The sequence below is a fragment of the Pogona vitticeps genome, chromosome 5 (assembly GCF_051106095.1).
Source record: "Pogona vitticeps strain Pit_001003342236 chromosome 5, PviZW2.1, whole genome shotgun sequence".
NCBI lineage: Eukaryota > Metazoa > Chordata > Lepidosauria > Squamata > Agamidae > Pogona > Pogona vitticeps.
In genome coordinates, this window is record NC_135787.1 from 183,838,858 (window position 1) to 183,864,618 (window position 25,761).

Below are 25,761 nucleotides of genomic sequence, written 5' to 3' on the forward strand. Positions count from 1 at the left end.
GACCAGGACCCTGACTGTGCTTCCATCGTGCTGAACTGCCAATGCCATCATGCTGTGTGTGACTGTGTACAGGGCAGAAGAAGAGAACGCCAACCTGTAGCAGCAAGTCATTATCAACGGCTCTGCCCAGTGCCCACCATTGGCTGCTATGTGTTTCGCCCTGCTAACCATAATGGGCATAAGCTGACACTGAAACTGATTAGACTTAAGACAGAGTGCAAAGAGGCCACTTCTGACTTGCACATGCATCCACACACATATACAGAGATAAGAAATAAGACAGGTCATTATTATTTTTTTCAGCTTCTGCTTTCAAACCAGTTGCTTGAAGCATTAGCTGTACTAATGCCAAAACTGGGAAACTGACTCCGAAAGTAGCTAGCTGTAATTTTAGTTCTAAGGGTCCCGAAAGCACTCAGTTACTATCACAGCTCTTTACTTTCCCATGTCTCTAAAATAAGTAACACAGTTGAATTTTAATTGCTTTAAAAATCTGCATGCAATAGCTTTACTTTCACTACCTGCAACATATCCTGCAGCCTTATGCAACATGAAGTGGCTGTAAAAAACAGTCAATCTGTAAATAATATAAAAACTATAAAATGCAAGGATAAAAGCACTGTGTATTACAACTGTGAACTGTTAATGTTTTTAAAATACCTTTGCATGCAAGGCAGTGAGTGCCTCGTGGAAGAAGTAATTAAGTTTTGCAAAACACTTTGATATAGGGTATGACAGAGGTTTTGGACTTCGGCTCCAATAAACCTTTACTATTGTTACTGGGTGGAGCTGATGGAAGTCCAAAAGGGAAGTCCTAAACTCTGAAGGACCAAAGGTTCTGCACCCTTCCCATGTGGATCTTTTGAGGCTAAGCCAAGGTACTTTACTGTCTCAGGGGGGAGCTCCAAATGCCCCCAAAGCTACTCTCATACAGTCCTCTTCTTGAGTAGTCCATTGCTGGTCTCCCTTTAAACAGCTTCCTAAAGCCACCAGTTGCAGAAATCAGGGACCGTTTCACCCTATAATGACTTGCTCTGAAGAAGCTATACTTTTGAGTTCTTTGGTGAATCAAGAGCGCCATTGGCTGCTGCCCCATTTTCATCCTTGCAAAATGATTCTGACATTGATAGGGGATTGGACTGCATGACCATCTCTTGGTTTATACTGTATGTAGACAGCATCAGTACAAGGCTACAGATACTCTCCTGGTCAGAGTGTGGATTTTTTTTGTACTAGATTCCAGAATTCTCCGACCAGCATAGCCCAACATGGAAATTCATGGTCCCAGTAAGGCCCCTTTCCAAGTTATGTTCTGGCTCAGGACAGCAGTATAACCACTAGGCTTCCTCTGTAATGTCCCATCCCTAAGAAGAACCCTTATGGATATGTCAAATGGCTTCTGATAAATTCAGACCTGAACTTGGTGGCGTCTGCTGTAATGAGAAAGGCTGTTATTACCCATTTTGGTCGTTTTCTTGCACCAACACATCTGGAACCCTAGCCTTCTGTCTCAGCTGGGGGGAGGGGGAAGGCAGATGCCCCTTCAGGTAGCCACCAACAGACCCGTAGGCCAGGTGTGACATGATTCTGATCTCCTGCTTGGAACAAAAGGCCATCGGTTCGGGACTCATGGAAAAAACTCAGGTTAAAAATCCATCTGACGTCCAAAGTGCGATTAGGAAGAGCCAGGACTAAACGGCATTATAGTATAAAACATCTGGAGGGCACCATGTTGCCTACCTCGGGGGGAACCTCTGATCTGATTCAGACCTCACCTGAATGGGAAGAGAGGATTTTTTTAAAAAAGCCGCAGATCTCTGCATATTTTCTCGTAAAGAAAGGAAGCTTCACGGAGCAACAGAGGACCTGCTTCAGAGTAAGCATGCACGGGATCGGATCGTGTGCCTCGACTACTTGCATACCCATCTCTTTCGCCTCCCAGGCGTCTGGCAAAAAGCACAAGCATGCCGTTGCACGGCAAATACTTCCGCCTTCGGAATCGGATGCTGCAAACATACAAACACAACCGGGTTTACTTCTCACCTGCCCGCCCCCCCCCCGCTTCCCCGCCCCGACTGTGCCTGGACTTTAGACTTCACGATCCTTTCCTACCGTTGCCCATGGATTGCAACGACGCCCCGAAGGAAGCGGGGAGACCTCCTCTAATACGTAACGTGTAAATTCATGCCCACTTTTTTTTCCCACTGAGTAGCGCCAATGCGCGTGCATGTAAAAAAAAAGAGAGAAAAGAGGGGGAGAAAAGGCTGTGCATGCATGCATGCGTCCGTACGTACATGCAATCTTTTTTTTTCCAGCCAGCGGGAACGGAAAAAGAGTAACGATCGCCGTTTAGGAAAAAAGAAATTAATAAACGAAAGACGTCAAACTCCAGTCGCTCCTTTCCCCCAAGAGTTTTTAAGCAAAGCTAAAAAAGAACGCGCTCCCGCTTCCTACCGATAGGAGGCGCCTACCTGTGTGTGTGTTTTTCCCCCCTCCCTTTGGAGAGCTCAGGGGGCGGGGCCTCGGAGCGCGCGTTCTCCCGGGGCAGAAGTTAGAAGTGGAGGGAGAAGGTTGGGAAGCGAGGGAGGAGGAGGAGGCGGGGCGAGCTCGCAAACCGCGGCGCTGGTTGGAGGTGGCGCCGTTCTGTGGGCGGGGCGTCCGTTCCTGATGCTCCTCCCCCTCCACCACCACCACCCCGCCCCTTCCCACTCCTTCTCCGCCTTCGCGCATTTTTCCTCCTGTCCAGGTGCTGTGGTGAGAGAGAGAGAGAGAGAGAGAGAGAGCAAGGGGGCGGGGGAAGGGAGGGGTTTCTCTTCCTCGCTCCCGCTTGGGTTGACGGCGACGCGCTTTCTCTCTCTCTCTCTCTCTCTCCCTCCCCTCCTCGCGCGAGCGCGCCGGGGCCGAGCGAGGGCGGGCGCGCGCGCGCGCGCGGCGCTTCCTCGCCCGGGCTGCGCTCGGACATGGCGGCGGATCTGAGCGCGGAGCGGCTGCGCTCGCTGCCCGCCAGCTGGAGCTACGGCATCAGCCGCGGCGGCCGCATCTTCTTTATCAAGTGAGCGGCCGGCCGACCCACCGACCGGACCCGCGGGGACGACGAGGGGTGGAGGGCGCGGGGTTTGTGAGGGAGAGCGAGGCAGGGCAAGACCGAGACCCTGAGGGGAGGAAAGCGTCGTCGTCGTCGGTCCTCTCCCCTCCTTGCCTTGCCTGCCTGCCTGCCTGGGGTGGGGGACCTCTGGACGCTGCCGGCGGTGGCGCTGAGGCGAATGAGCTTCATTCTGAGGGAAAAGGGGGGGGGAATGTTTAGGGTCCGGTCCGGTCGGGGACGGAGGGAGGGAGGGAGGCTGGCTGTCGTCCGTCCGTCCGTGGTCCCCTCTCTCTGACTGGGCGCCTCTTCTCTCGCCTTGTTTCTTCTCCCCTCTCTCTCCCCCCCTCCTACTCCCCCAAATCGCAGCGAGGAAGCGAAGAGCACGACTTGGCTGCACCCGCTGACGGGAGAGGCTGTGATCACCGGGCACCGCCGCAGCCCAGGTAAAAGAAAGAAAGAAGGAAGGAAGGGACGCTTCTCCGCCTCTTCGCCTGCCTTCCTGGATGGATCCCGGGGGAGGGCGGGGGGGGGGAACAGAGAGAAACACACACACACACACCGGTGTGACTTGGGATTTGGGGGTAAAACGAGGACAGGGTGGAGGGTGGGTTCCCCTCGATCTCCCTTCTCCCCCCCCCCTCCATTTCCTGCCTCGCTTTCTTTCTCCTCTGTGGCCAGAAAAACCACCACCCATGTTCCAACACACCACAAGATTAAACCCTTAACTCCCGCCATCCCTTCATTTTTTTGTGGGGAGGGACTTTCCTTGGGAGTCCGTAATACACCCCACCCCCGTGGTGGCATTATTCTGCTCTCCCCCACCCCCAAAGCCTGCCTCCGAATATCTCAGTCTTGGACCTCCAAACTCCAGCCTTGACCCCTCTGCCGGGTCTCCCTGCCAGTTTCTTCTCGCTATGCTTAAGGCTCTTTTCAGGTCCCCTTTACTTTATTCTTCTTGTTTTCTGCTGCCCCCCTCCCCAACCCTGCCATACCGCTTGGCTCATCTCTGTCCATCATTGAGCAACCCGTTTGATTTGATGTTTTCTTCTTCATTGGGATGGTGACCCCTGTTACAAAAAACTTTGGTCTATGATCTCCTTTTGGGGGCTGGAGGATGGTATGCCTTATTTTGCACTGACACCCCCTCCCCCATGTTTATCTCTTGGATTCTGCTATTCTGTTTTCTTGCTTGATACTTTAAATGAACTAACTAGTCATTTGATCTTCCACAATTCTGTCTACTTAATGCATGTGTTCCCCTCACTCAGCCACACTGCCTCTATTTCAAGACAATTCTTTTACTTCACTCTCTTATTTGGGCCTCAAGCCTGGCATTGACCCTGCTGCAAAAATCCTTCCTCACCCCACCCTTCACCCCTTTGAATCCAAGATTTTCTCTCAGTGCTTCTGCTGACCCATCATTCCCTGAAAGGTATTGCTTTCCTCTCGCATTTACACATCTCTACCCTCAGTCCTTGCTTTCCTTTCTATCCACTCGGATCATGAGCCAGCCTGCTTCTTTCTCACACACCATCAGTTGTAACACCTTCTTATCATCCCCTTCTTTCATTCATCTTCCTGGCTTTCCTTTAAACTACTGATTTCGCAGCTGCTGGCCAGCTGATCCTATGCTTAGAGTGTTTTCCTGCTTGCTAGTTTGTACTCTGATTCTCAGAGAATCCCAGATGTTTTTCTTCTGTCCTGAGAGGTACACCCTGAGAAAATCTTTTGTAGTATTATAGAAGCATCCCTGGTACACTTATCAGGTTGTGTGCATTTCTCTGTCAGCCCCCTGTTATCCACACTTGGTCTGTTACTCACTATTTAAGAGTTCCTTCACAGAATGCTGTCATTTCAGTATTTACATTTTGCACATCTTTTAAATCAGCCACCCGAACCACCAGGTCTTTTCTAGGCATATACACCAACATTTGATACTGCTTGACCTCTCAGTTCCTCTTTTACTGACACCTCATTTCTCCTTTGGGGAGTTAACACCTATCCTATTCATTCACTGGCTCTTCATTTTGTAAACATTGACAGAAATCCTTTTGCACAACTACATGTGCATAACGTAAAATGTGGAAGTGATAGAAAAAAATCACAGCAAGATGAGAATGATATCCACAAAGCACTTCTGCAGGTGTCATACACAACATTCTGAACATGAACAACATAACTGATTGTGCAACCACAATGTGAACTGCATAGTTGGTTGTTAAGGGCTAGTACACCTCCTCAGGCTTAACTTTATGTTATATTAACTTGAGCAGGATCTCAGCTGGTGTCTTTCTTCCAGTGAGCCTACACTGTATTGTCAAAGTGAACTAATGTCTCAGCTCTTTTCTGATAGACACTCTCATCTTTCCCTTCACAGACACCCCTTAATCCCTAAATCCTTGCTTGATACTCTTTCTAATACTTCATGTCCGGGTTGTAGTCTGTGGGGAAAAGGGCTGGTTTCATCATAAGATTTAATTTGGCATTATCGTAAGTTGATTTATAATGGGAATGCCAAACTTAATTTTGCTAGAGCACATCTTCTGTTTCATGACCAAGATGGTCAGAGTCACATAGTGCAGTTGTGTCACATAAGAGTCTTAAAATGCATGTGTGGCATCTGTGACAGTCTTCAGTAATTAAACTTTGTCCATCCTGTTAAGAGACCTGACACCTAACTCTTCTGTTTCTCTGGCTTCTTTTTGCCTTTTCCATAATGTCACATCAACCTAGTTAACTAAATTGTACTGATTTATAATTCCAATTTATCCTTTATACCATTAGTGACTCATGCCTAATATAAGAAGACTCCTTAACTATTTCTTATTGATTCTCTAACCCTTCATGCTTCTGCATGCCCCATTTGTAATCATTACCACATGCTTGAGATGTTTTCCTTATTCATGAGTTGACATCTTCACTATCTTGTTAACCGGTGTCTCTCCTTTCCTGTTCATACCCTTCTGAATTAGTCAAATGTACATAATTTGTCCAGTAATGGAATTCTGAGCCTTTTTGTTTCTTCCCTGGTCTGTCTAAACATGCTAATATTTTTCTTATGGACTTCTAGATTCCAGCCTCAGGTTTTCAGCTAGCCTCCTATTATTTTTCTTCCATATTCAGCTGAATAATAGGACTCCTGAATAGCTCAGTTTAGTTCCGGCTATGGAACCAGAGGTTGTGAGTTTGATTCCCCACTGTGCCTGCTTAACAAGGGCTGGGTTCAGTGATCCATAGGGTCCCTTCCAGCTCTGCAGTTGATAATGTTGATGATTCAAAAACACCAGACACAATCAATCAAAACTATAAAAACATTGACTGGTATTATATAAGAGATACAAGTTTTAACCCGAAACCTAAGTATCTTTTAAATATTGGCATCATTATCATCATGATCACCGTGTTTCTCCGATAATAAGACACTGTCTTATTATTTTTTGGGGAAAGAAAAACACCAGAGGGCTTATTTTCAGGGGAGGGCTTATTTTAATGAACATTGACAGCACTCATCTCGCCCTTGTTGGTCCTTCGGAAGCCGGCCGGAGGGTGAGGTGGGCGGGGGGAGGAAGGAATCTCCTGCCGCCCCTGCTCGCTATGGGAAGCCGGCAATTCCTCTTGCGGAGCCGGCCGGCTCCTGCTGTTGTTGCTGCTGCTGCTCCCGGGAGCTGGAAGGCTGGCCCGGCCAGTCCGCGCTTTCTCTCGCCCAGGCGCGCCTTTCTTGCCGAGCCTGCACCCGCTGCCACCCCGCCTGCCCTCCTTTCGCTGCCCGGCAATGGGACGGCGGGGCTGCTAGATGGGCAGCAGCTCCTCCCCCGGCGGTGGTGGGTCAGGCACGCCCCTCTCGGCTCCCGGTCCCCATGGCTCGGTAGGGGCCTCCGGCTGCCGCTGCCCAGAGACGCCTTTGCTCAGCCCCCAGTGGCAGCCATGGAGGCTCCTGCGGCTCCGGCCGCCGTCGCTGCCGTGCCTCCCTTCCCCCGGGCCTCCCGAGGCGTCACCCTTGTCTCTAGCCTCCTCGTGGTGAGTCCATCGCCGGCAAGCGCAGCCTCGCCGGCGGGAGGGTGGTTGGAAGGGTGGGAGCTGCGGGCCAGGGACTCTGGGGGGCACCTCGGCAATGAGGGAGGGGGTGGAGCAGCTTTCCTGAGGGGGGAGAGGGTGATGTCACAAAAAGGAAGCCCCATCTTTCACCCACCCGACTGGCCGGCGGCCTTTCTCTCCGCCCACTGGTCACCACCGGCGGGGCGAAGAGGCTCCGCCGCCCTTGTTGGTCCTTTGGAAGCCAGCCAGAGGGTGAGGTGGGCGGGGGGGAGGAAGGAATCTCCTGCCGCCCCTGTTCACTATGGGAAGCCGGCAATTCCTCTTGTGGAGCCGTCCGGCTCCTGCTGCTGTTGCTGCTGCTCCCGGGAGCTGGAAGGCTGGCCCCGGCGGTCCATGCTTTCTCTCGCCCAGGCGCGCCTTTCTTGTCAAGCCCACGCCCACCGCCGCCCCGCCTGCCCTCGCCCACCTGCCCTGCTTTCGCTGCCCGGTAATGGGATGGCGTGGCGCAAAAATCAATCTCAATAGGGCTTATTTTCGGGGGAGGGCTTATTTTAGAGGAATGTTACACAGTAAGGGGAGGGCTTATTTTTGGGATAGGTCTTATTATCGGAGAAACACGGTCAGTAGTAGCAGTAGCAGTAGCAGTAGCAGTAGCAGTAGTAGTAGTAGTAGTAGTAGTAGTAGTAGTAGTAGTAGTAGTAGTCAAAATCTGACAGCCATTGCTAAAGTGCAGAGGCATTTACAGTCGCCTTGAATCTTCATTGGCCCAATATCCACCCCACTGAGCAAGCTTTCTGAACTGCTTAAAGATCTTCAGTATAGCTAGGCTTGGTTTTAATGAGATGTTTCTTTCTTTCTAGTCTATCACCTACATTAGGTTTTCCCATTCTCCTTTCACTGATGTAATCCATTGTACCAGTAGTTGAAATAAGCTTTTGTAAACAATACTGACAATTACGCAGATATGAATATGGAAAATCAAATTTCATCACAGATCCTACAGGGTACCACCCTGAGTGACAGTCACTCAATCAGGTTGCCTTAGAATCTCATTGACATTGGTCGGCCAATGGGAGAGGAACTGTCTTTAATGAGCAACAGTGAATTCAGTGTTGAGAACTGGACCACAGAACAGTGAGGGGATGCCTATCACAGTTTCTTCGTATAGGTATTGTTGTTGTTTCTAAACTTAATTATACTGTACTTGTAGTTGACCCATTAGGATTAGTGGGAATTTAGTTTCTTGTAAGGGATATGTGGCAGTGCAGGTTAAACTGCAGAAGCCTCTGTGCTGCAAGGTCAGAAGACCAGCCGTCGTAACATCGAATCCACGCGACGGAGTGAGCTCCCGTCGGTTGTCCCAGCTCCTGCCAACCGAGCAGTTCGAAAGCATGTACAGTGTTGCCTTACTTAACGAGTGTTTCATTTAACGACGAATTCGCTTAGCGATGGCTTTTTCGGAGCGATCTTGCGCTCCGTTTAACGATGTTCCCTATGGGCGATTTTCGCATAGCCATGTTTGGGACCATGCTTCGCATAGCGATGACAGTTTGGGTCTCTCTGTTGCGCTTAACGATGGTTTTGACAAACTCATGTTGGCTGTTTTTTATACGTTTAAAAATGTTTAAAAATGTTTAGAATGCTTGAAATCACAAGTGCACTTAATAAATCCTTTGTTAAACTAATTTGACTTTGTTCCGACTCTTTTTCAATTTGTTGTAATTTTTTCCCCCCATTGAGATGCATTGAATAGGCTTCAATGCATTTCAATTGGGGAACCGCGTTTCGCTTAGCGATGTTTCCTATGGCGATTTTCGCTTAAGGACGGCAATCCGTTCCCATTGGAACGGATTATTCGGTTTTCAATGCATTTCTATAGGAAACCGTGTTTCGCTTAGCGATTTTCCCATAGCGATGAATTTTTTAGAACCAATTAAAATCGTTAAGCGAGGCACCACTGTAAATGCAAGTAGATAAATAGGTACCACCACGGTGGGAAGGTAACAGCATTCACTGTCTAGTCGCACTGGCCATGTGACCACAGAAACTGTCTACAGACATACACTGGCTTTACAGCTTGGAGACGGGGATGAGCACCATGCCCTAGAGTCGGACACGACTGGACTAAATGTCAAGGGGAACCTTTACCTGGTTTCTTGTAGTTAACAGAAATTCATTTCAGTGAGAACATTTCAAATATGCTGATGCATGAATCCAGTCCATTGTTATGAAGCTTGATGATCATATGTACATTTTTAAAATGGATAAATCTGTTTTCACCCACAAGTAGCTCCAGGACCATGTGCATGGCCTTTTAGAAATTCTTGTGGAGCCACATGTTTTTATTATTAAAGCTTTCTCAGTGGGCAAACTATGCCCATCTCTTTTCAGCACCATAATCTTCAGAGTTTGCTGACTGCTTTTAGAAATTCATAGATTGCTCCTAAGTGCATTCATCTACAAGCCTTTCTTTTCAGCCAGGATATAAGAGTGGGTGGTTTCTAAGTGAGAGGGAGAGCTGATATGGCTTGGAAAAAAGAGAGCAAGCACTTGAAGAATGACTTTGTATGGAGCAAGAATTGGTCTCCTTTACCATATCTTTCTTTGGAGGGGAGAAGCTGGAAAAATAAGAGCTGGCTGGATAAAGGATTTAAAATGAGTATCTGGAAATCTAAAGAAGCTGGTGGTAAAGCACACCTGTTCCTATTTCCATGGGTAGGTGGGTGTTTAGTAAGGCAATGTATTTGTGCAAGCACATTTAGAGAGAAAATTCATTCTGTTGCATTGGTTAGGAGAACTGGTTCATCATGTTTGTATGTTTACTATTGACATATTTCATCACTCTGTTGCATTTATATTTTGTGACCTGGGAGCAGTTTAGGAGGAGAATTACTTGTGTTTTGTTTATCTTGCTGCCTAATCATATTTGTTGAGAATGGCTTGGGAAATATCAAAACCAGATGTTTTTCAAAGTTGGGAACCAGAAGTGCTTGTTAATTGAGAGGAGTTCCCTGTTACTTGTATAATTAATGCTTGTGTTAATTGGGAAGTCCAACAAGAAAGGGTAAGGGGCAGATGTGCTGGGACTGAGTTGGTTTATGAATGCTGCTTTCCATTATAAGGCATTCTTCAAATGATGTCTGGCCCCCTGCTGGGTTTAGATTTTTTTTTTCTGACCAAATAATACTTTAAATGTATTCTATGTTTTTCCAGTCATATGTATTGTTGCTGTGCGTTGTGCATTTCCCTGTTGTGCCAAAGCATGTTAACATCTATAGTAAAAAATAATATTTTTTGTTGGTTTTTAAAAATATTTTAGGTAATGAAGCAGGCTTGTTTTCAGACAAATGGATTTTCTTCTTAGTGTTGGCATGGTGAATTCTGAACACCCTTGTAAAAATATTTGGATAACAGATTGTACCAATACACCAACCAGGCCTGCTGCTATTTTTCTTACATGGGAATAAATGTGGAAAGCTCTCTTACTGTGGCTTGTGTAATCTTCCCAGCTGCAATTTGGTCTTTTGTTATGTTTGTTGGGGGTAAAATACTTATTTTATGAATGCATTGTCTTTGCACATGTGTACAGGGCACAAGTTTATTGTATCTAGCAATATCCCATATTAGTGTAAAATACCTCTTCAGAAGGTGGTATCTCTTATAACTTTTCAGTTATCAAAAGAGAATTTACCTGTTGTAAGATTTGTTCTGATGTTCAAAACCACAGTGTTGTGCATCACAAAAAGCAAAACCAGGAATGTAGGATTGAGGCTGAGTTATTGCCCTGTTTCCCCGAAAATAAGACCTAATCTGAAAATAAACCCTAGTATGATTTTTCAGGATGCTTATAATATAAGCCCTACCCCAAAAATATACCCCAGTTAAGTGAAACTCCACCCTTCACCATTGTGCAGCAACCAGAAGATGACATGACTGTATTTGAATCAATGTAGATTGTTGTACAGTGGTGCCTCACAAGACAAATGCCTCGTGGGTTGAAAAACTCGCAAGACGAATGGTTTTGGCGATGGAGTTGATGACCTGCAAGATGAATGTTCCTATGGCCATACTTCGCAAGACGAATGTTTTCCATTTTTTTGTTCCTGCCTCATGTTTGCTGATTTTTAAAATGTTTTTCTATGATGTTTTAAAAAGTTAAAGTTTTTTGATTGAAATTTTTTGAAATCATTTACACAATATGTATGGCTTTAAAGAGCACTTAATAAACCCTTTGTAAACCAAATTTGACTTTGTTCTGACTTTTTTTGTCCATAGGAATGCATTAATTAGATTTCAGTGCATTCCTATGGGAAAATGTGTTTCGCAAGACAAATTTTTCGCAAGATGACATTAACTGCGGAATGAATTAAAATCATCTTGCGAGACACCACAGTACATGAAAAAAATCATCTTCTGAAAATAAGCCCTAATGCATTTTTTGGAGTAAAAATTAACATAAGACCCTGTCTTATTTTCAGAGAAACAGGGTAGTTAATAATGGTGTCAAAACAAACAAATCTGTTGTTATTCTTAATTGGTACAACTTTTAGATATATGTGACTTAAAATAAAGTGTAGTCTTTTCCCAGACAGACATTTGTTCAGATGTCCTATGACTTAAACAATAGTTATGCACCTGTAAGTAGAATCTAGAGTAAAATTGAGATCTTATCTGGTTATGACTTGTATTACTGATGCTGCAAGAAGTTGTTCACTTTTTATGTGAAGTAGTACATTAGGCAACATGTTATGGACGGTATACTGACAAACAAACTTTTCTTTAAGGCAGTCCTAAATACATTTACTAACATGTAAGTTAGTTTAGGGTTGTGTTCCATGTGTTTTTCTTGCACAATTCTAATCTTGTTGTCTCTTCTGCTTATAAATGTTAGAGTCTTAACCTGTGTTGGATGTAGAACTGAACATTTTTCTTTCTTTTTAGACATTAACATTGTAGTGAATACTTGGTACTGTACAAAGATGTAGTTCTCAGTCATGTGATCATTCTCTATCTGTTTTCCCCCCAGACCTACCGACAGGCTGGGAAGAAGCCTACACTTTTGAAGGGGCAAGATACTTCATAAAGTAAGTAGTGCAAAGCAAAGAACTGGGACATTATGGAAAGTTCTGCTCAACTTGAACATTACTGTCTGTCCTCTGGTGATTTAAATATTAATAGCAGTTTGTATGTCTGATGGTATTCTTTGGAGTGAGAATTTGGAATGTGCAGCGTAATTGTACTGTAGTGGCTCCAAGGAGGGCAGCATGGCATATGTGATAGCATATACAGTATTTTTTTATTTTTCTACTGATTGTGTAAGGTGGACTAGATTGAGAAATAGCAACTTGCTAAAGGCCTCCTATAAGATAGATTTTGTGGCAATTGGAACCTGACTTTTCCACCTGAAAACCTACAACTTTCCCTACACTCCAGTTAGACCACGGCTTTACTTTATTTGAAATGTGCATTTGTATTGCATATGTATACCTCTGATTTAGTTTTAAACTTTTCGTTTATAAATATGGCATGTGAATATGAATATGATAAATAAAAATCTCAGGGCAAAAGTAGTTCAGTGTTAGAGAAGGTAGACTGAGCATGATGTCTTCTTCCTATCCTACATTCAGTAGGGGCTTAAAATACAGTGGTGCCTCACTTAGCGATGTTAATTGGTTCCAAAAAAACCACCACATTGCTATGGGAAAACATCGCCAAGCGAAACACCATTTCCCATAGGAATGCATTAAAACCGGATAATCCGTTCCAATGGGAACGGATTACCATCTTTAAGCGAAAATCGCCATAGGAAACATCGCTAAGCGAAACGCGGTTCCCACATTGGAATGCACTGAATAGGTTTCAATGCATTTCGATGGTTTTGACAGGTCCGTTTTCGCTATTTTAAAAGTGTCCATTGGAATGCATTGAACTGTGCATTCCAATGGGGAGGGGAAATTCACCAAAAATTAACGAAGACTCAGAACAAAGCCAAATTAAGTTTGCAAAGGTTTTACAAGGTGCACTAACGATTCCAAGCATTTTAAACAATTTTTGAACATTTTAAGACACTTTAAAAATAGCGAAAACGGACATCGCTAAGCGAAACAGGGGGACCTAAACTGTCATCGCTAAGCGAAGCAAGGTCCTGAACATCGCTATGCGAAATTTCCCCATAGGAAACATCGCTAAACGGAGCGCAAGATCACTCCAAAAACCTCATCGCTAAGCGAATACGTCATTAAACGAGGCAATCGCTAAGAGAGGCACAACTGTAGTTCTGAACATGGGAGTTTAACCTCTCAGCTGCCTTTCAGCATTTGGAAGATATCTTTAACTTGTAGAAGGGCTGACTTATTAATTACATAAGAGAGTTCTGAAAAAAAAGACATCAGATACAAACATAATATTGCAAAAGAACAAGAAGGTACCTGTTCATAAGTAGTGACTAGTTGTTTTCTACCCATAGTTTTGTGGGTCTAGAGATTTAACATTTGTTGGTTAAGAAATATTTCTACCATACCAAAGCTGTATTCTAAAGTAATTAGAATGTGTGGAGGCCATATAATGTAATTTGACTCTTAATTTCTCAGTTTAAGTTCACCTTCTAGTGATAATATATTTACACAACTGTTATGTACTTGCTATGTATTTAAGTTGTGTGTCTTAGTGCAGTTGTTACGATTCAGTATCATGTATTTGGCCTGTTGAAGACTAAAAAAAATGAATCTTAGACTGTTCACTTTTTGAGCAAAAATAAGAAATACAATGCTAGAATTTAACATTTTGGCCTCTCACACATCCTATTCAATCTGATGCTTTGGTTGCTATAGTTGTAATCCTGTATTACTGTTGTTACCCTGGGAATATGGGATTATGGTAATAGAAACAATTTTTTTGGTTTGTTTATTGAAAAATTTTCTAGATAGTGGGTAGTTTGTGGAAAGTTTCAGTGTGTTTTTCAGTTTAATAGATTGGTAGAAGACAAATGTCAGTTAAGGATGAATAAAATATGTACTTTGTATGTAGAAGGTAGCATGTTCAGTACATGGCATCTCCAGGTAAAGTATCTTCATGCAGGAAAATCTGTCTGAAATCCTGGCAGGTCAATGCAGTTCATTGTACATCATTTGAAATCTTAAGGTGGAAATGAGTTATAAGTATGTTCAAATAAACAAATGTTATCCAGTGTTTGGGTAGGTGGACCAGTGGTCTCACCCTTTGTACAGTAGCTTCCTGTTGTCTTAGTGGCTTAAAGCATTTCTACTTGCTCTTTAGCTGAAAAGCTTCCCTGAGTGGCATATATAAGATCAATAAAAACAAGGCAGTCCCTGCCTGCAGCTTACAGTCTAAAAGACAGAGCACTGTAAGAAATGTATAGTTAGATTTATGGCTGAACATTTGAGGTAAGAAGCTATAAACACCAACATTTGTTTGATGTCTTGCTTGCAGTTTTTTTTTTTTTTTTGGCAAAACCTTGGAGACGTGCTTTTACAATCTCCACTAATGTCACTGAAACAGTACAATGATTGGGTAGTCAATTAATTATTACCTAAATTTGCAGTCCTAAGCATATATATGCATTTGAACCTTCTGAAATGTATGGTGCTCAACATAACGTATGCCTTCAATATTGTGTTGGGCAAAATTCACATTTTGGAGAATTTCACTTTTTCTTTGAAGATGTTTTAATCAGCTAAATACTGTACATACTTGAATACTTTTGTACATTTTGTCCAGCCATGACATGGAGAACGAAGGATGTTCTTTTAAGCCAGTTCCAAACATATTTTAAGTCTTTTGATGTTCAGATAAAGACTAACTCTTTTAAGGAGGTATCTCTTTTGGACGTTTCTCTCCTGTGCTTTCATCAGCATCTTAAGAGCATGTTGGCAGTAAGGAAGCAGCTGGTTGACAGTACTGAACTAATATAAAATTGCAATGCAGTGGCCAAAATCTAATTCAAAATCATGTAAGGGAATTTGCATGCATCTTCGTGACAAATTGCTGGTCATTGATGAGGTGCTAATTGAATTCTGGAGCAGAGGCACCCTAGGAATACTACTAGCACCTCATTAGTAAGAGTTAGCCTTTATCTTAACATCAAAAGTCATTTAAATTTTGCCACATAACTATTATGCAATTTCCATTATAGAAGTATAAATTAGGATATGCTGTATGCAATGCCCATACAGTTCAATATGTCAGAAAGGTTGGATGTGGCTGAAATAGTTCTGTGTAATCATGGAATTACTATCGTTTTATAACCTGATCTGTTTTTCTTCTTCAAAATTGTTTGGAAATGTATTAGTTAATAGGTTATACTGTTGCAATATGTCCATTTGTTTATTTTAGAAAGATGCCTATCTCAATTAACTCTTGGAATCTGAAGGAATCTAACAGTTTTTCTATGCTGTGTTCTTGTCTTTGAGATGGTTCTGTTTCAGTGTAAAAGTATTTTCTTAAACTGCAGTTTGCTTGTTCATTTGGTAGTACAAAAATGGGAACAAAAATAAAGTTCTTTAAAACAGTGGTTCTTAACCTTTTTGAAAGAAACGCCCCCTTGAGCCATTGAAGTTATCATCGCCCCCCTCCCTGCGGTGATATCTTTTTATTTATTTATTTATTTATTTATTTATTTATTTATTTATTTATTTATTTATTTATTTATGAAATGAAATGAAATGAAATGAAATGAAATGAAATGAAAATGAAATGCCCCCCAAAAAGTAACATTTAATGATTTAGTTGCAAGTGAATTTTAAGACGCAAAAAGAAATATAAAAAGGGCATAAAAACAAATGCAGGAACTAAAAATTTCAAGACAAAAAGTCTGAAACTAAATTAAAATAGGAGAAAAATATATATTCATGCACACTGTAAAAACGCTGCAGCCATCTTCACAGGTTTGGCTTGCTCCAGCGCCCCCCTACCGCCCCCTTCTGCTCCAGCGCCCCCACGCCGCCCCTTTTCGTTCTACCGCCCCCATGAAAAATGAAATCGCCCCCGGGGGGCATTATCGCCCACGTTAAGAACCACTGCTTTAAAAGATTCATCTGTGCTGGAAAGAACAATTTTTAATCACTCCACTTTTACAGTTCGTGTGGCATCTTAAGTACAGGATGTTTTTAGCACTGCTAGCTTGAACATCAAATTGCCCTGTTGTCATTGAAATAATGATCTAAATATTGTGCCCAAGCTCAGAAAGCATATGCTCCTTTTTTCTCTAGGATGCTTGGCATTATTTTGGAGCACATTACATGAATCACTAGCTTTAAAATATTTATGTTTTCTGTTAGTACATAGAATTACATAGGTCTTGCTTTGTATACTTGCTGTTGACATAATAAAAACAGCTGTATTGTGCTGCATCAAGCTTGCAATATTTTTGCCTTTGTCAGTTCTAAATTCTTCACAGGCAGGGGCAAGAATGGCTTAATAGGAAGATGTGAGATGAAACCTCCTGATTAGGCCTCCTCTTAATCATTACTACTTGAAGATTGATTTTGGAACTTCAACCTGAATGCTTTATTAAATAGCAAGGGCCATCTTGTTCTCCACTAAAGATGGTACATTGGATTATTTAGTTGATATGATAATGTAAAGGAAGTCCACCCGTATTGCTTCAAACACTGGGATGTGTTGAGTTACTGGTAGCTCTTTGTCCAAAAATTGTGGAATGTTCTAATCCACATCACCAAAGGCACACCTTTGAACAGATTCTGACCGCCCCCCTCAGTTTTGGAACTTGCTTCAAAGAAGGAAATGTAGACCACACATCTTACCATGGATTTTGGAACTTCTGTTTCTTCATCTCCACCCATCAGAATGCCTAGCTTAATGAAGTCTGCAGAATTGAACACTGACTTAGGTTTATGATTGTTTAGTGGTCTAATGGCTTGGGCCCTGGATACCTGAAGGACCGCCTCCTTCCATATGAACCTACCCAGCAGTTAAGAGCTAGCCAGGGGGGCCTTTTGAAAGAGCCATCCCTCAAAGAGGTAAGAGGGATGGCTTATAGACAAAGGGCCTTTTTGTCAGCTGCCCCCAGACTATGGAACACCCTCCCAATTGAGATTTGTCTGGTGCCAACGCTGATGACATTTTGGTGCCAGGTCAGAACCTTCCTGTTCCAGAAGGCTTTTAATTGAAATAATATCAACTGTGGGTCCTGATGGCAATTTTTAGAGTATATATTTTAATTGTATTTTAATTGTCTTATCTTTTTATTGTATTTTAGTCGTTGTAATAAGTTAAATAAACATGTTAAATAACATAAGTTAAATAAACGAATAAATAAATAATAAAAGTATCACCTATCCTTGTTTTGTACGAGATACAATAACCACACAGCTTTCCTGCCCCCTTTTTGATAGTTCATAGTAGTTTTTTGTTAGTGCCTATACACTTTGTAAAGGGAGCCATTAAGTTTGGAAGGAATTTGAACACAATATCCTGTTTGTTCAAAACAGTCTATGACCTGGTTGTTAACCTCTGGGGAGCAAACCGAGAGACTCCCCATGGGAGAGGCAGGTAAGGATTAGAGTTGACATAGTGCCCAGGTGTAGATGAAAATTAGTGAGGGTGAGGTCAGGTCCCCTTACTGCAGAGCAGGATTCCTCAGCACAGGAACAAGAACAAACCTGAGATACAAAGATCTTTTAGTGATCCAGCTTGTCAGCATTTGCGTCAGAGTACACTCATAAGTTAATTGTGATCAGGCCAATGTAGCTCGAGTTTTTTGGAAAGCTGAGCCAACAGGTATTTTAATCATTTTATATTTTATTTTATTGAATTTTAATTGTTGTAAGCCGCCCAGAGACCTTTGGGTAGAGTGGGTGGCATATAAATTAAATAAATAAATAAACAAACAAACAACATGTTGCTCTCATTTTTACTTGCTGACCTAAAGAGGCTTTGGTCCTTGAACAGCCCAGCAGAAATGTTCTCCTGAAGAAGAAAAGCACTCCATGACTCTTTCTGCCTAGTAGTTTGCATTTGGTGTGTGTGTAAATTAGTGGTATGTTGACTACAAAAAAATAAAGGCAGTCTCCAAGTATTTCCTGAAAATCAGGAAATAAACTGTTGAGATACTGTGTGGAACTAACCTGTGTTGTAGAAGGGATATTGGAAAATGGATTACATTAGTGAAGGTTTATTTTTGTTGTGTTCGTCTATCACATTCCAAACTGTTTGGGAAGCTGTTTGTCTGTTAGGGGTAGATGACTGTTGGAGTGAAGGGATGGCAATCTGTCAAAGCAAGAAGGATACCCACCCCATTTTTGTTTGACATCAATGGAATACACTGTCAGAATAAAGCAACATGCGATTTGTTGTTACTTGTATAGATGGTTCCATTTCACAAACTACTACAACTTTATAAAATATCTATATATTTCATGTTCTCCTAATTTGAGGTATCATTGAAAATAATAGACTTGTTCATTTTAAAATTATTTTTCGATTAATATTCAGTGATTGGGTGAATGATTGTTAATAGAACTTTTTTTGTGTTTTCTTCCATGAATTTAGTCAATTCTAAATTTCTATTTATACTTGTGTATTTCAGAGAGTCAGATAAAAATATGTATAGTTAGGAAGCTTGATTACAGTGCTAAACCTAATTTCAACACTCTGGTTGAATAGGAATGTTTAATGATTTGCTTTCAGTGTAAGTGATGTGTTGTGCTCATCCGTGTTTGAAATCAAACCTTTTGAAAATGCTTCTTAGTGATGTCTCTAATAAGCTCTTGGTGTACTTAATGGGTGTGTAGCTGACATTGTATTGTATTTTTATAGCCTTGCAATAAAACATACTGGATAATTGAGGTTCAGAATACATGAATGTCAAGCATAATTTTGGGGCATGTATTAGATAATTGTTTCAAATTGTATGTTGAAATTGAGTCATTTAAGAAGTTATGATTATACATATTCTTTATTATATTTCAGTTGTTACCTATATTTGTGTCTGTTTCCTATTTGGTGTTGATTCTGTACTCATTGTAATGGGAGTTAAGTTCTAAAAAATAGTCTGGTAAATAGAGTTATGTCTGTTGATTAACAAGGTTTTCTTGAAAGTTGTGATAGAATTCTGTCTTTAATGAGATTAGTGAAGGATTTCAAATGTTATTGTAGATTGCATTTGTAGAAAAACGTAAATACTACAGTTAAAAATATGAGTTAAATGTATTTTCTGAAGTCTCAAAGACTGAAGTCTTGAATGAAATCGTAAAAATCTCAAGACATTGTCCACTATTAGAGATATTGCACATTCCTTATAAGTTTACAACCAAACTACAGTAATGTGTGGCAGCAGTTAAGACAATATGTACTGAACCTTAATATTGTTTCTGAAAACATCATGGTAGTTAGCAGTTTTAAGTAAAGAGTACTAGAAAAAAATTGAATGAAAAATAAAGCTTCAGTGTCAAAAATGGATAATGCTAAATGCAACCTTTCTTTAAGGCTGAAACTTAATTTTAAATAATAAAAACAGGTTTTTATGTGTGCTGCCTCGTCTTCAGGCATATATATTGAATCAGCATTTGTATAAATACAGCTGGAGCTATGAACAGTGTCTCTGTGTACTAAAATCTCAAGGTGCGTTTATAATATTTAGTTATATGGTCATTTTTTTAAAAAAATCATTCTGATATCCTTTTCACTAACAGTTTGAAATTATTTTCTAGATTAGAGGGTGTTGTTTCTCAAATAAGGCATCAAAGGTTTCTCAAATAAGGCATCAATGTTTTGATGGCTACCAACCCCAGCCAGTTTGTTTACTCTGTGTACTCAGTGACGGTGGTGCATCAGGAGTTTTTGCTACTTGTTCTACACCCAGTAAGTAGTAGATTTTAGAGGGCATTGAAATAGAATCGGGAAAACCTAGCTTGACATCCCTGTTCAGCCAGGAAGCCTTACTGGAAGTAGCTAGGCCAATCAAACTCTCTCTGTCTGACCTACCCTCCCAAGAATAATACTGGGGAGATGGGGTGAAGGACGGTGCATGTCACTGGAAGTTCTTTGAAGGAGTCATGGGATATAAAGACAAATTTCCATTGGGAGGTTTTCAGTTTCATGTTTGTGTTCTAAGAAAGTGAACTGTCTGGATATACTGTTCAATGCGTGAAGCTATCTGAAGTTCAGAAACATGTACAGTATTTCTATGTGCGATGTGCTGTTTGGGCACTGGTTTCTGGCTCATACAAACCCAAATTTCTTACCTTGCTGTCCCTGTTATTGGCGTGTATCATATCTAAGAGGAGGAGGAAATCAAATATTTCTGAACTTTGCAGGAAAGTTGGTTGGCACTTTAGAAAAATTATAATACTGTACAAGCAAAGGTGGTTTGTCCCAGTAATTGGCATTGTGATTGCCTGTTGCCGATTACTTCTGAAGCAAGCCAGTGAACCGTTTAAAGAGGGAATTGTGGATAAAGCTTTCAGATGTGATGTACACAAAGACTGGCAGGTTAATAATAATGAAATATAAAAGTTTATAGTGGGAGCTTGCAAAAACAGAATAAAAAGGCAAAGGCTATGTTGGCTAATGCGTATTGGCTTAAACCTGGCATCCTTTAAATGTGTTTAAAATGTGTCTGTTCCAGATTGTTTTGCTTTAACAGATACTTAGTTTTATTGGCTAATGAACATTTAATGTAAAATGTAACCTTGTGAACTATTTAAGTTGAAATGTTCAGTTAAAGTATTTCCAACATAGATGTAGTTTCTTGGACTAGACAATAGTTACCTATGGAGAAATGAAAAGTTAAGAAAGGTATTGGCAAAGAAAGTTAGAAAACAACTTGTTGTGCCAACATTTGCTCTGTGCCTACTTCAGAAGTGGTTATGAGGAAAGTGACAGCCAATTAATTTTGATTTCCCCACATTTACTTAGACTTTTCATGCTTCTTGCTGGCAGTTTGCACTTATGAAATATTGTTAATTAAACATGCTAACACCTTCTGCTTTCCCAGGGTATACATATCCACAGGAGGATTTTAATTATAAAGTCTTATTAGCAAATCTTATCCCCCTGTTGGGAGAAAGGTAGCCTTTAAAAAACAAATAAATAGAATACCACTGGGCAAAATGCAGCACCTGGAATAATAAGGTTTTTCCCCCCGAGTTGGTTGTTCAACTATTATAGTAAAATAAATGTTAACTCACTTGGCTACTTCAAGGTACATATAAGCTTTGTGCTGGCTAGAGTGTCTCTTCCACAACTCTAAGCTGTATCTGGACTTAAATAAGTATTATATGGATAAAATCCTGTTGTGCAACATACACTGTGTAAGGCTGATGACATCTACAGAAACCTATATTTCATTCACATGAAGAAAGGTCTATTTTAAGGCTTCATGGCCTTATCTGGCCCTGTTTCCTGTTAGTGTGAACAAAAAGGAAATCTGTTGCAGTGCTTCCTTGGAGTTATAGCCTCACCGCCTTTGGGGTCCATTGCAGAGTATTTCCTGAAGAACTATTGGCATTTCTCCCATATACTGTAGCTTGATAGGCAGACTATGCCAACCTAAACCTTAATGTATTCTTTGAAGGCTTTCATGGCTGGGATCTGATGGTTATAGGTTTTTTGGGCTGTTTGGCCATGTTCTGGAGGTTTTTCCTCCTAATGTTTTGTCAGTCTCTGTGGCCTGGTGATCAGAGTGTTTTTGTTATTCCACAAACATCAGCAAATCCACAAACATCAGCAAAGCTTAAACAAAAAAGAAGAAAGTCTAAAACTCAACAAAGCCTGGTTCCCAGCACTGAAAAATACAGCCTGCAAAAAGGTCAACGAATTCTACCCAGCCACAAGGACACAAGGATCACTGCACACACAAGACTAGCTAACAACACCGATCAATCACAGTGACTTATCATCTCCCCCCTAACAAAAAACACCCTGATCACCATAATCGCCCAATCTCCTAAAAAGGACAAAAAGCTGAACCCACAGGTACAAATACTCAACTATCCCACACACTACACCAGAACACAGAGTTCTAATTCCTGTCCTCTGAAGATGTCAGCCACAGAGACTGGTAAAATGTTAGGAATCAAAACCTCCAGAACACGGCCAAACAGCCCAAAAACCCTACAACAACCACTTTTTCCTTAACTTTTGTTGTATACAAGTTATACCATATCTGGTGTAATCATCCATAATGTGAAGTCACAACTCTGCTCTCTAAAGCCAGTTGAATTAATTTAAAGCTGCTTAATGTTATGAGAGTAAAATTAAATTGGATTAACTGAGAAGATTCTTGAGACACTGAAGCCAATTAATAACCTCACTTAATTTTTAAATTACTCTGTAGTTTTTCTAAGGCTGATATTTCACTCTTAGCCTTAAATTGTTTATAGATTTCTGAGAAGAACAAATGAAATGTGTTGTCTTCTGGCCAGAAACTATCACTGGGAAGTGATTTATTTTACAGTATATGACTTGAATTTCAGGATCTGATGCTTACGCTAGAGAGAGGAAAATTCTGTGATCAGTTAAAGAGGCTGTATGTATGGCTTCCAGCCTTTGAGAACAACTGTGGGGTGGGGGGATGGGGACAGGGTGTTTCATTTTGTTTTGTTGCATGTTGAACTGAAGTCATTTGGGGAAAACAGAATTTTAGAGCACACGCACACACACACATACACACACACACGTATGTATGTATGTATGTATGTATGTATGTATGTATGTATGTATGTATGTACTGTATGTGTGTATATATGTATGTGTGTGTGTGTGTGTGTTCAAAAGTATGTCTGTTGAGTTGTGTGACTTCTGGATAAATGTGTGCAAAATTGAGGTAAGTACAGTATACGTACATGTTTCTTATGTATACATACTTTCAATCTGTCTTTGCTAACTTTAGATTCCCCCCCCCCCCATGAAATATGTTTTGGATAGCTTTTAATGCTGAATTTCTCCCTTGCTTGTTCCCTTACTTTTTCATTCAAAAGCTGTACATACATGGTTATACATATGTTATAAGAAAAGTTGATCAGATTTGAGTTAGCAAATCAAGACTGCCCTACTAGGAAGTCTGGATATGTTATAGAGAGAGATTACTGTTTTTTCAGCATTTGTGTCACTTGTTTTTTCTGGCTGATTTCCTTTTTCAAATTCATCATATTTTAGTCCAACCTGAGGCAGTTTTTTGTGGAGTAGAACAAGTTAAACCGCTGCAGTAGGTGTGTTCCTTCATAGGATGATGGCAGTGGAATTTTGATTTTTGAGCTTTTGCCTGTAGCAGCTAAGTGCTTGTGTTCAGGACTGGGCTATTAGGTTTCCTGCCAAGATGCACTTACCCAGTACCGTACTTCAAACCAGTGTTTGAAATGAAGTGAAATATCTGTCTTTCTGGTGTATTCATATAATATTTTATATATGTTTTTGCCAATTTCTTGAATTTACTTTTGATTTTCTGAATTTACTTTTATTTGACTCCATCCTGGAGTAGCAGGAAAGAATGGTAAAGAGGTGTCAGGGAGGTTTATGGATTTTGAGGTAGAGTGACCTGGTTGCTGAGTGAGAGAGAATGTGCTTTAAAAAAATTGCTCTACCCCAGTGATCCCCAACCGTTTCTGAGTCGCGGAATGGTGGGGGGGGTCTGTGCGGGAGTGGTGGGGTGCACTTACAGAGGGGTGGAGTGCACTTGTGCGCATGCACAAAGGGGTGGAGCACGCTTGTGTGAAGAGGCAGGGTGTGCTCACAGAGGGTAGGGGCATGCTCGTGGGTGGGTGGAATGCATGCGGGGGGGGGAGATCTGTCTCCATGGCCCAGTCCTGCCATGGCCATGGACCGGCACTGGGCCACGGACCAGGGGGTTGGGGACGCCTGCTCTACCCAATCAGGGATCTTGCAAACAATCCTGAGTGAATAACTGGTAAAGTAGCTTTAGTACAATTAGTATGACATTTTATGAGAAACTAGATTAAATTGCCAGAGAAAAGGAGATAAATTTAGAAATTTTGAAATGTGTCCGAATTTCAAAATGTTGCTATTGTAATTATGATTTTCATGCCAGTATTTTGGCCTGTAGATCAGTTTGTCCTTTGGAAGACACAATAAACTCTTGTGAAGGTGAATGTGGCATTGCCAATTTAGACACCAGTGGCGGAACACAGTGAAAACATGCTTGTAATCTCGAGATTAGACCATAGTAATGCACTCTACGTGGGGCTGCCTTTGGGATTGATGCGGAAACTCCAAATGGTGCAAAATGCGGCAGCCAGGCTCCTTATTGGGGTGAGGAAATATCAGCATATTTCCCCCACCCTGGCTGCTTTGCATTGGTTGCCCATTCAAAGTTTTAATGATGACGTATAAAGCCCTAAACGGTTTGGGACCTCGATACCTGGCAGATCACCTTCTCCCACCCAGGTCTATTCAAATCACCCGACAAAGCCAGCAGGGAAGGCTGAGGGGCCTCATGCCGAGAGAGGCCCGGAAGGAAAGAACAAGAAACCGGGCCTTCTCGGCACTGGCCCCTTGGTTGTGGAATATTCTACCAATGGAAATCCACCTGGCTCCCTCGCTGGGTGTTTTTAAAAGCCATTTAAAAACGTGGCTCTTTAGGCAGGCCTTCCATCCAGTCAATTAATTGCTTTGTTTCTTCAGTTTCCCCATCTTGATAATGTATATATCCATTTGTTAGTTGGTTTTATTATTAGGTATTAATATCATTCTACAGTGGTGCCTCGCACAACGATTGCTTCATACAACGATGAATTCACACAGCGATGGGTTTTTTTGAGGAATTTCCCCCATCGTTTAATGATGTTCTCTATGGGGAATTTCACTTAACAATGTCCCTTTTTGCTCATTTAAAAGTGTCTTAAAATGTTTGAAACCTGTTTTAAATGCTTGGATTCCATAGTGCACCTTGTGAAACATGTGCAAACTTAATTTGGTTTTGTTCTGAGTCTTCATTTATTTTTGGTGATTTTTTTATTTTCCCCATTTAAATCAATTGAATGGACAGTTCAATGCATTTAAATAGGGAAAACAAAAAATCACCAAAAATTAACGAAGACTCAGAACAACACCAAATTAAGTTTGCATAAGGTTCAGGAGGTGGGCTAACGATTGCAAGCATTTAAAACATGTTCCAAACATTGTAAGACACTTAAAAATGAGCGAAAAGGGACATCGGAAAGGACTTCAAAAGCACTGAAGCCGGCTTCAGTGCTTTTGAAGCTCTTCCGTTTTCGCTCATTTTTAAGGGTCTTACAATGTTTGGAACATGTTTTAAATGCTTGCAATCGTTAGCCCACCTCCTGAACCCTATGCAAACTTAATTTGGTGTTGTTCTGAGTCGTCCTTAATTTTTGGTGATTTTTTGAATTTTCTCTCATTGGAATGCATTGAACTTTCCGTCCAATGCATTCCAATGAGAGAAAATTCAAAAAATCACCAAAAATTAAAGGCACTTTTACAGGAGCGAAAAAGGACGTCGCAAAGCCATTGAAATGTATTGAGTCGGCTTCAATACATTCCAATGGAGGAAACATTGTTTCACTCAACAATGTTTCCTATGGGTTTTTTCACTTAAAGACGGCAATCCGTTGCAATTGGAACGGATTAACCGGTTTCCAATGCATTCCTATGGGAAATGGTGTTTCACAGAACAATGTTTCACA

The 25,761-nt window shown here is 41.6% G+C and overlaps 1 protein-coding gene across 20 annotated transcripts in view; it reads left to right on the forward strand.

Annotated features, from left to right (window-relative positions):
- The first annotated feature begins 2,877 nt into the window (after positions 1-2,877).
- Positions 2,878-25,761, forward strand: part of PLEKHA5 (pleckstrin homology domain containing A5) — a 217,215-nt gene continuing 194,331 nt past the window's right edge. For 18 of the 20 annotated variants that reach the window (XR_013536801.1, XR_013536802.1, XM_072999745.2 and 15 more), the window contains exons 1-3: positions 2,891-3,052; positions 3,452-3,528; positions 12,147-12,204. Coding sequence is in view for 17 of the 20 variants with exons in the window: in XM_072999745.2 (XP_072855846.2) it covers positions 2,961-3,052; positions 3,452-3,528; positions 12,147-12,204 (227 nt within the window). In the remaining 3 variants the exon portion in view is untranslated. Of the gene's footprint in view, positions 3,053-3,451; positions 3,529-12,146; positions 12,205-25,761 lie in introns of all 20 variants that reach the window. The other 2 variants (XM_072999760.2, XR_013536803.1) reach the window with 2 other exon arrangements.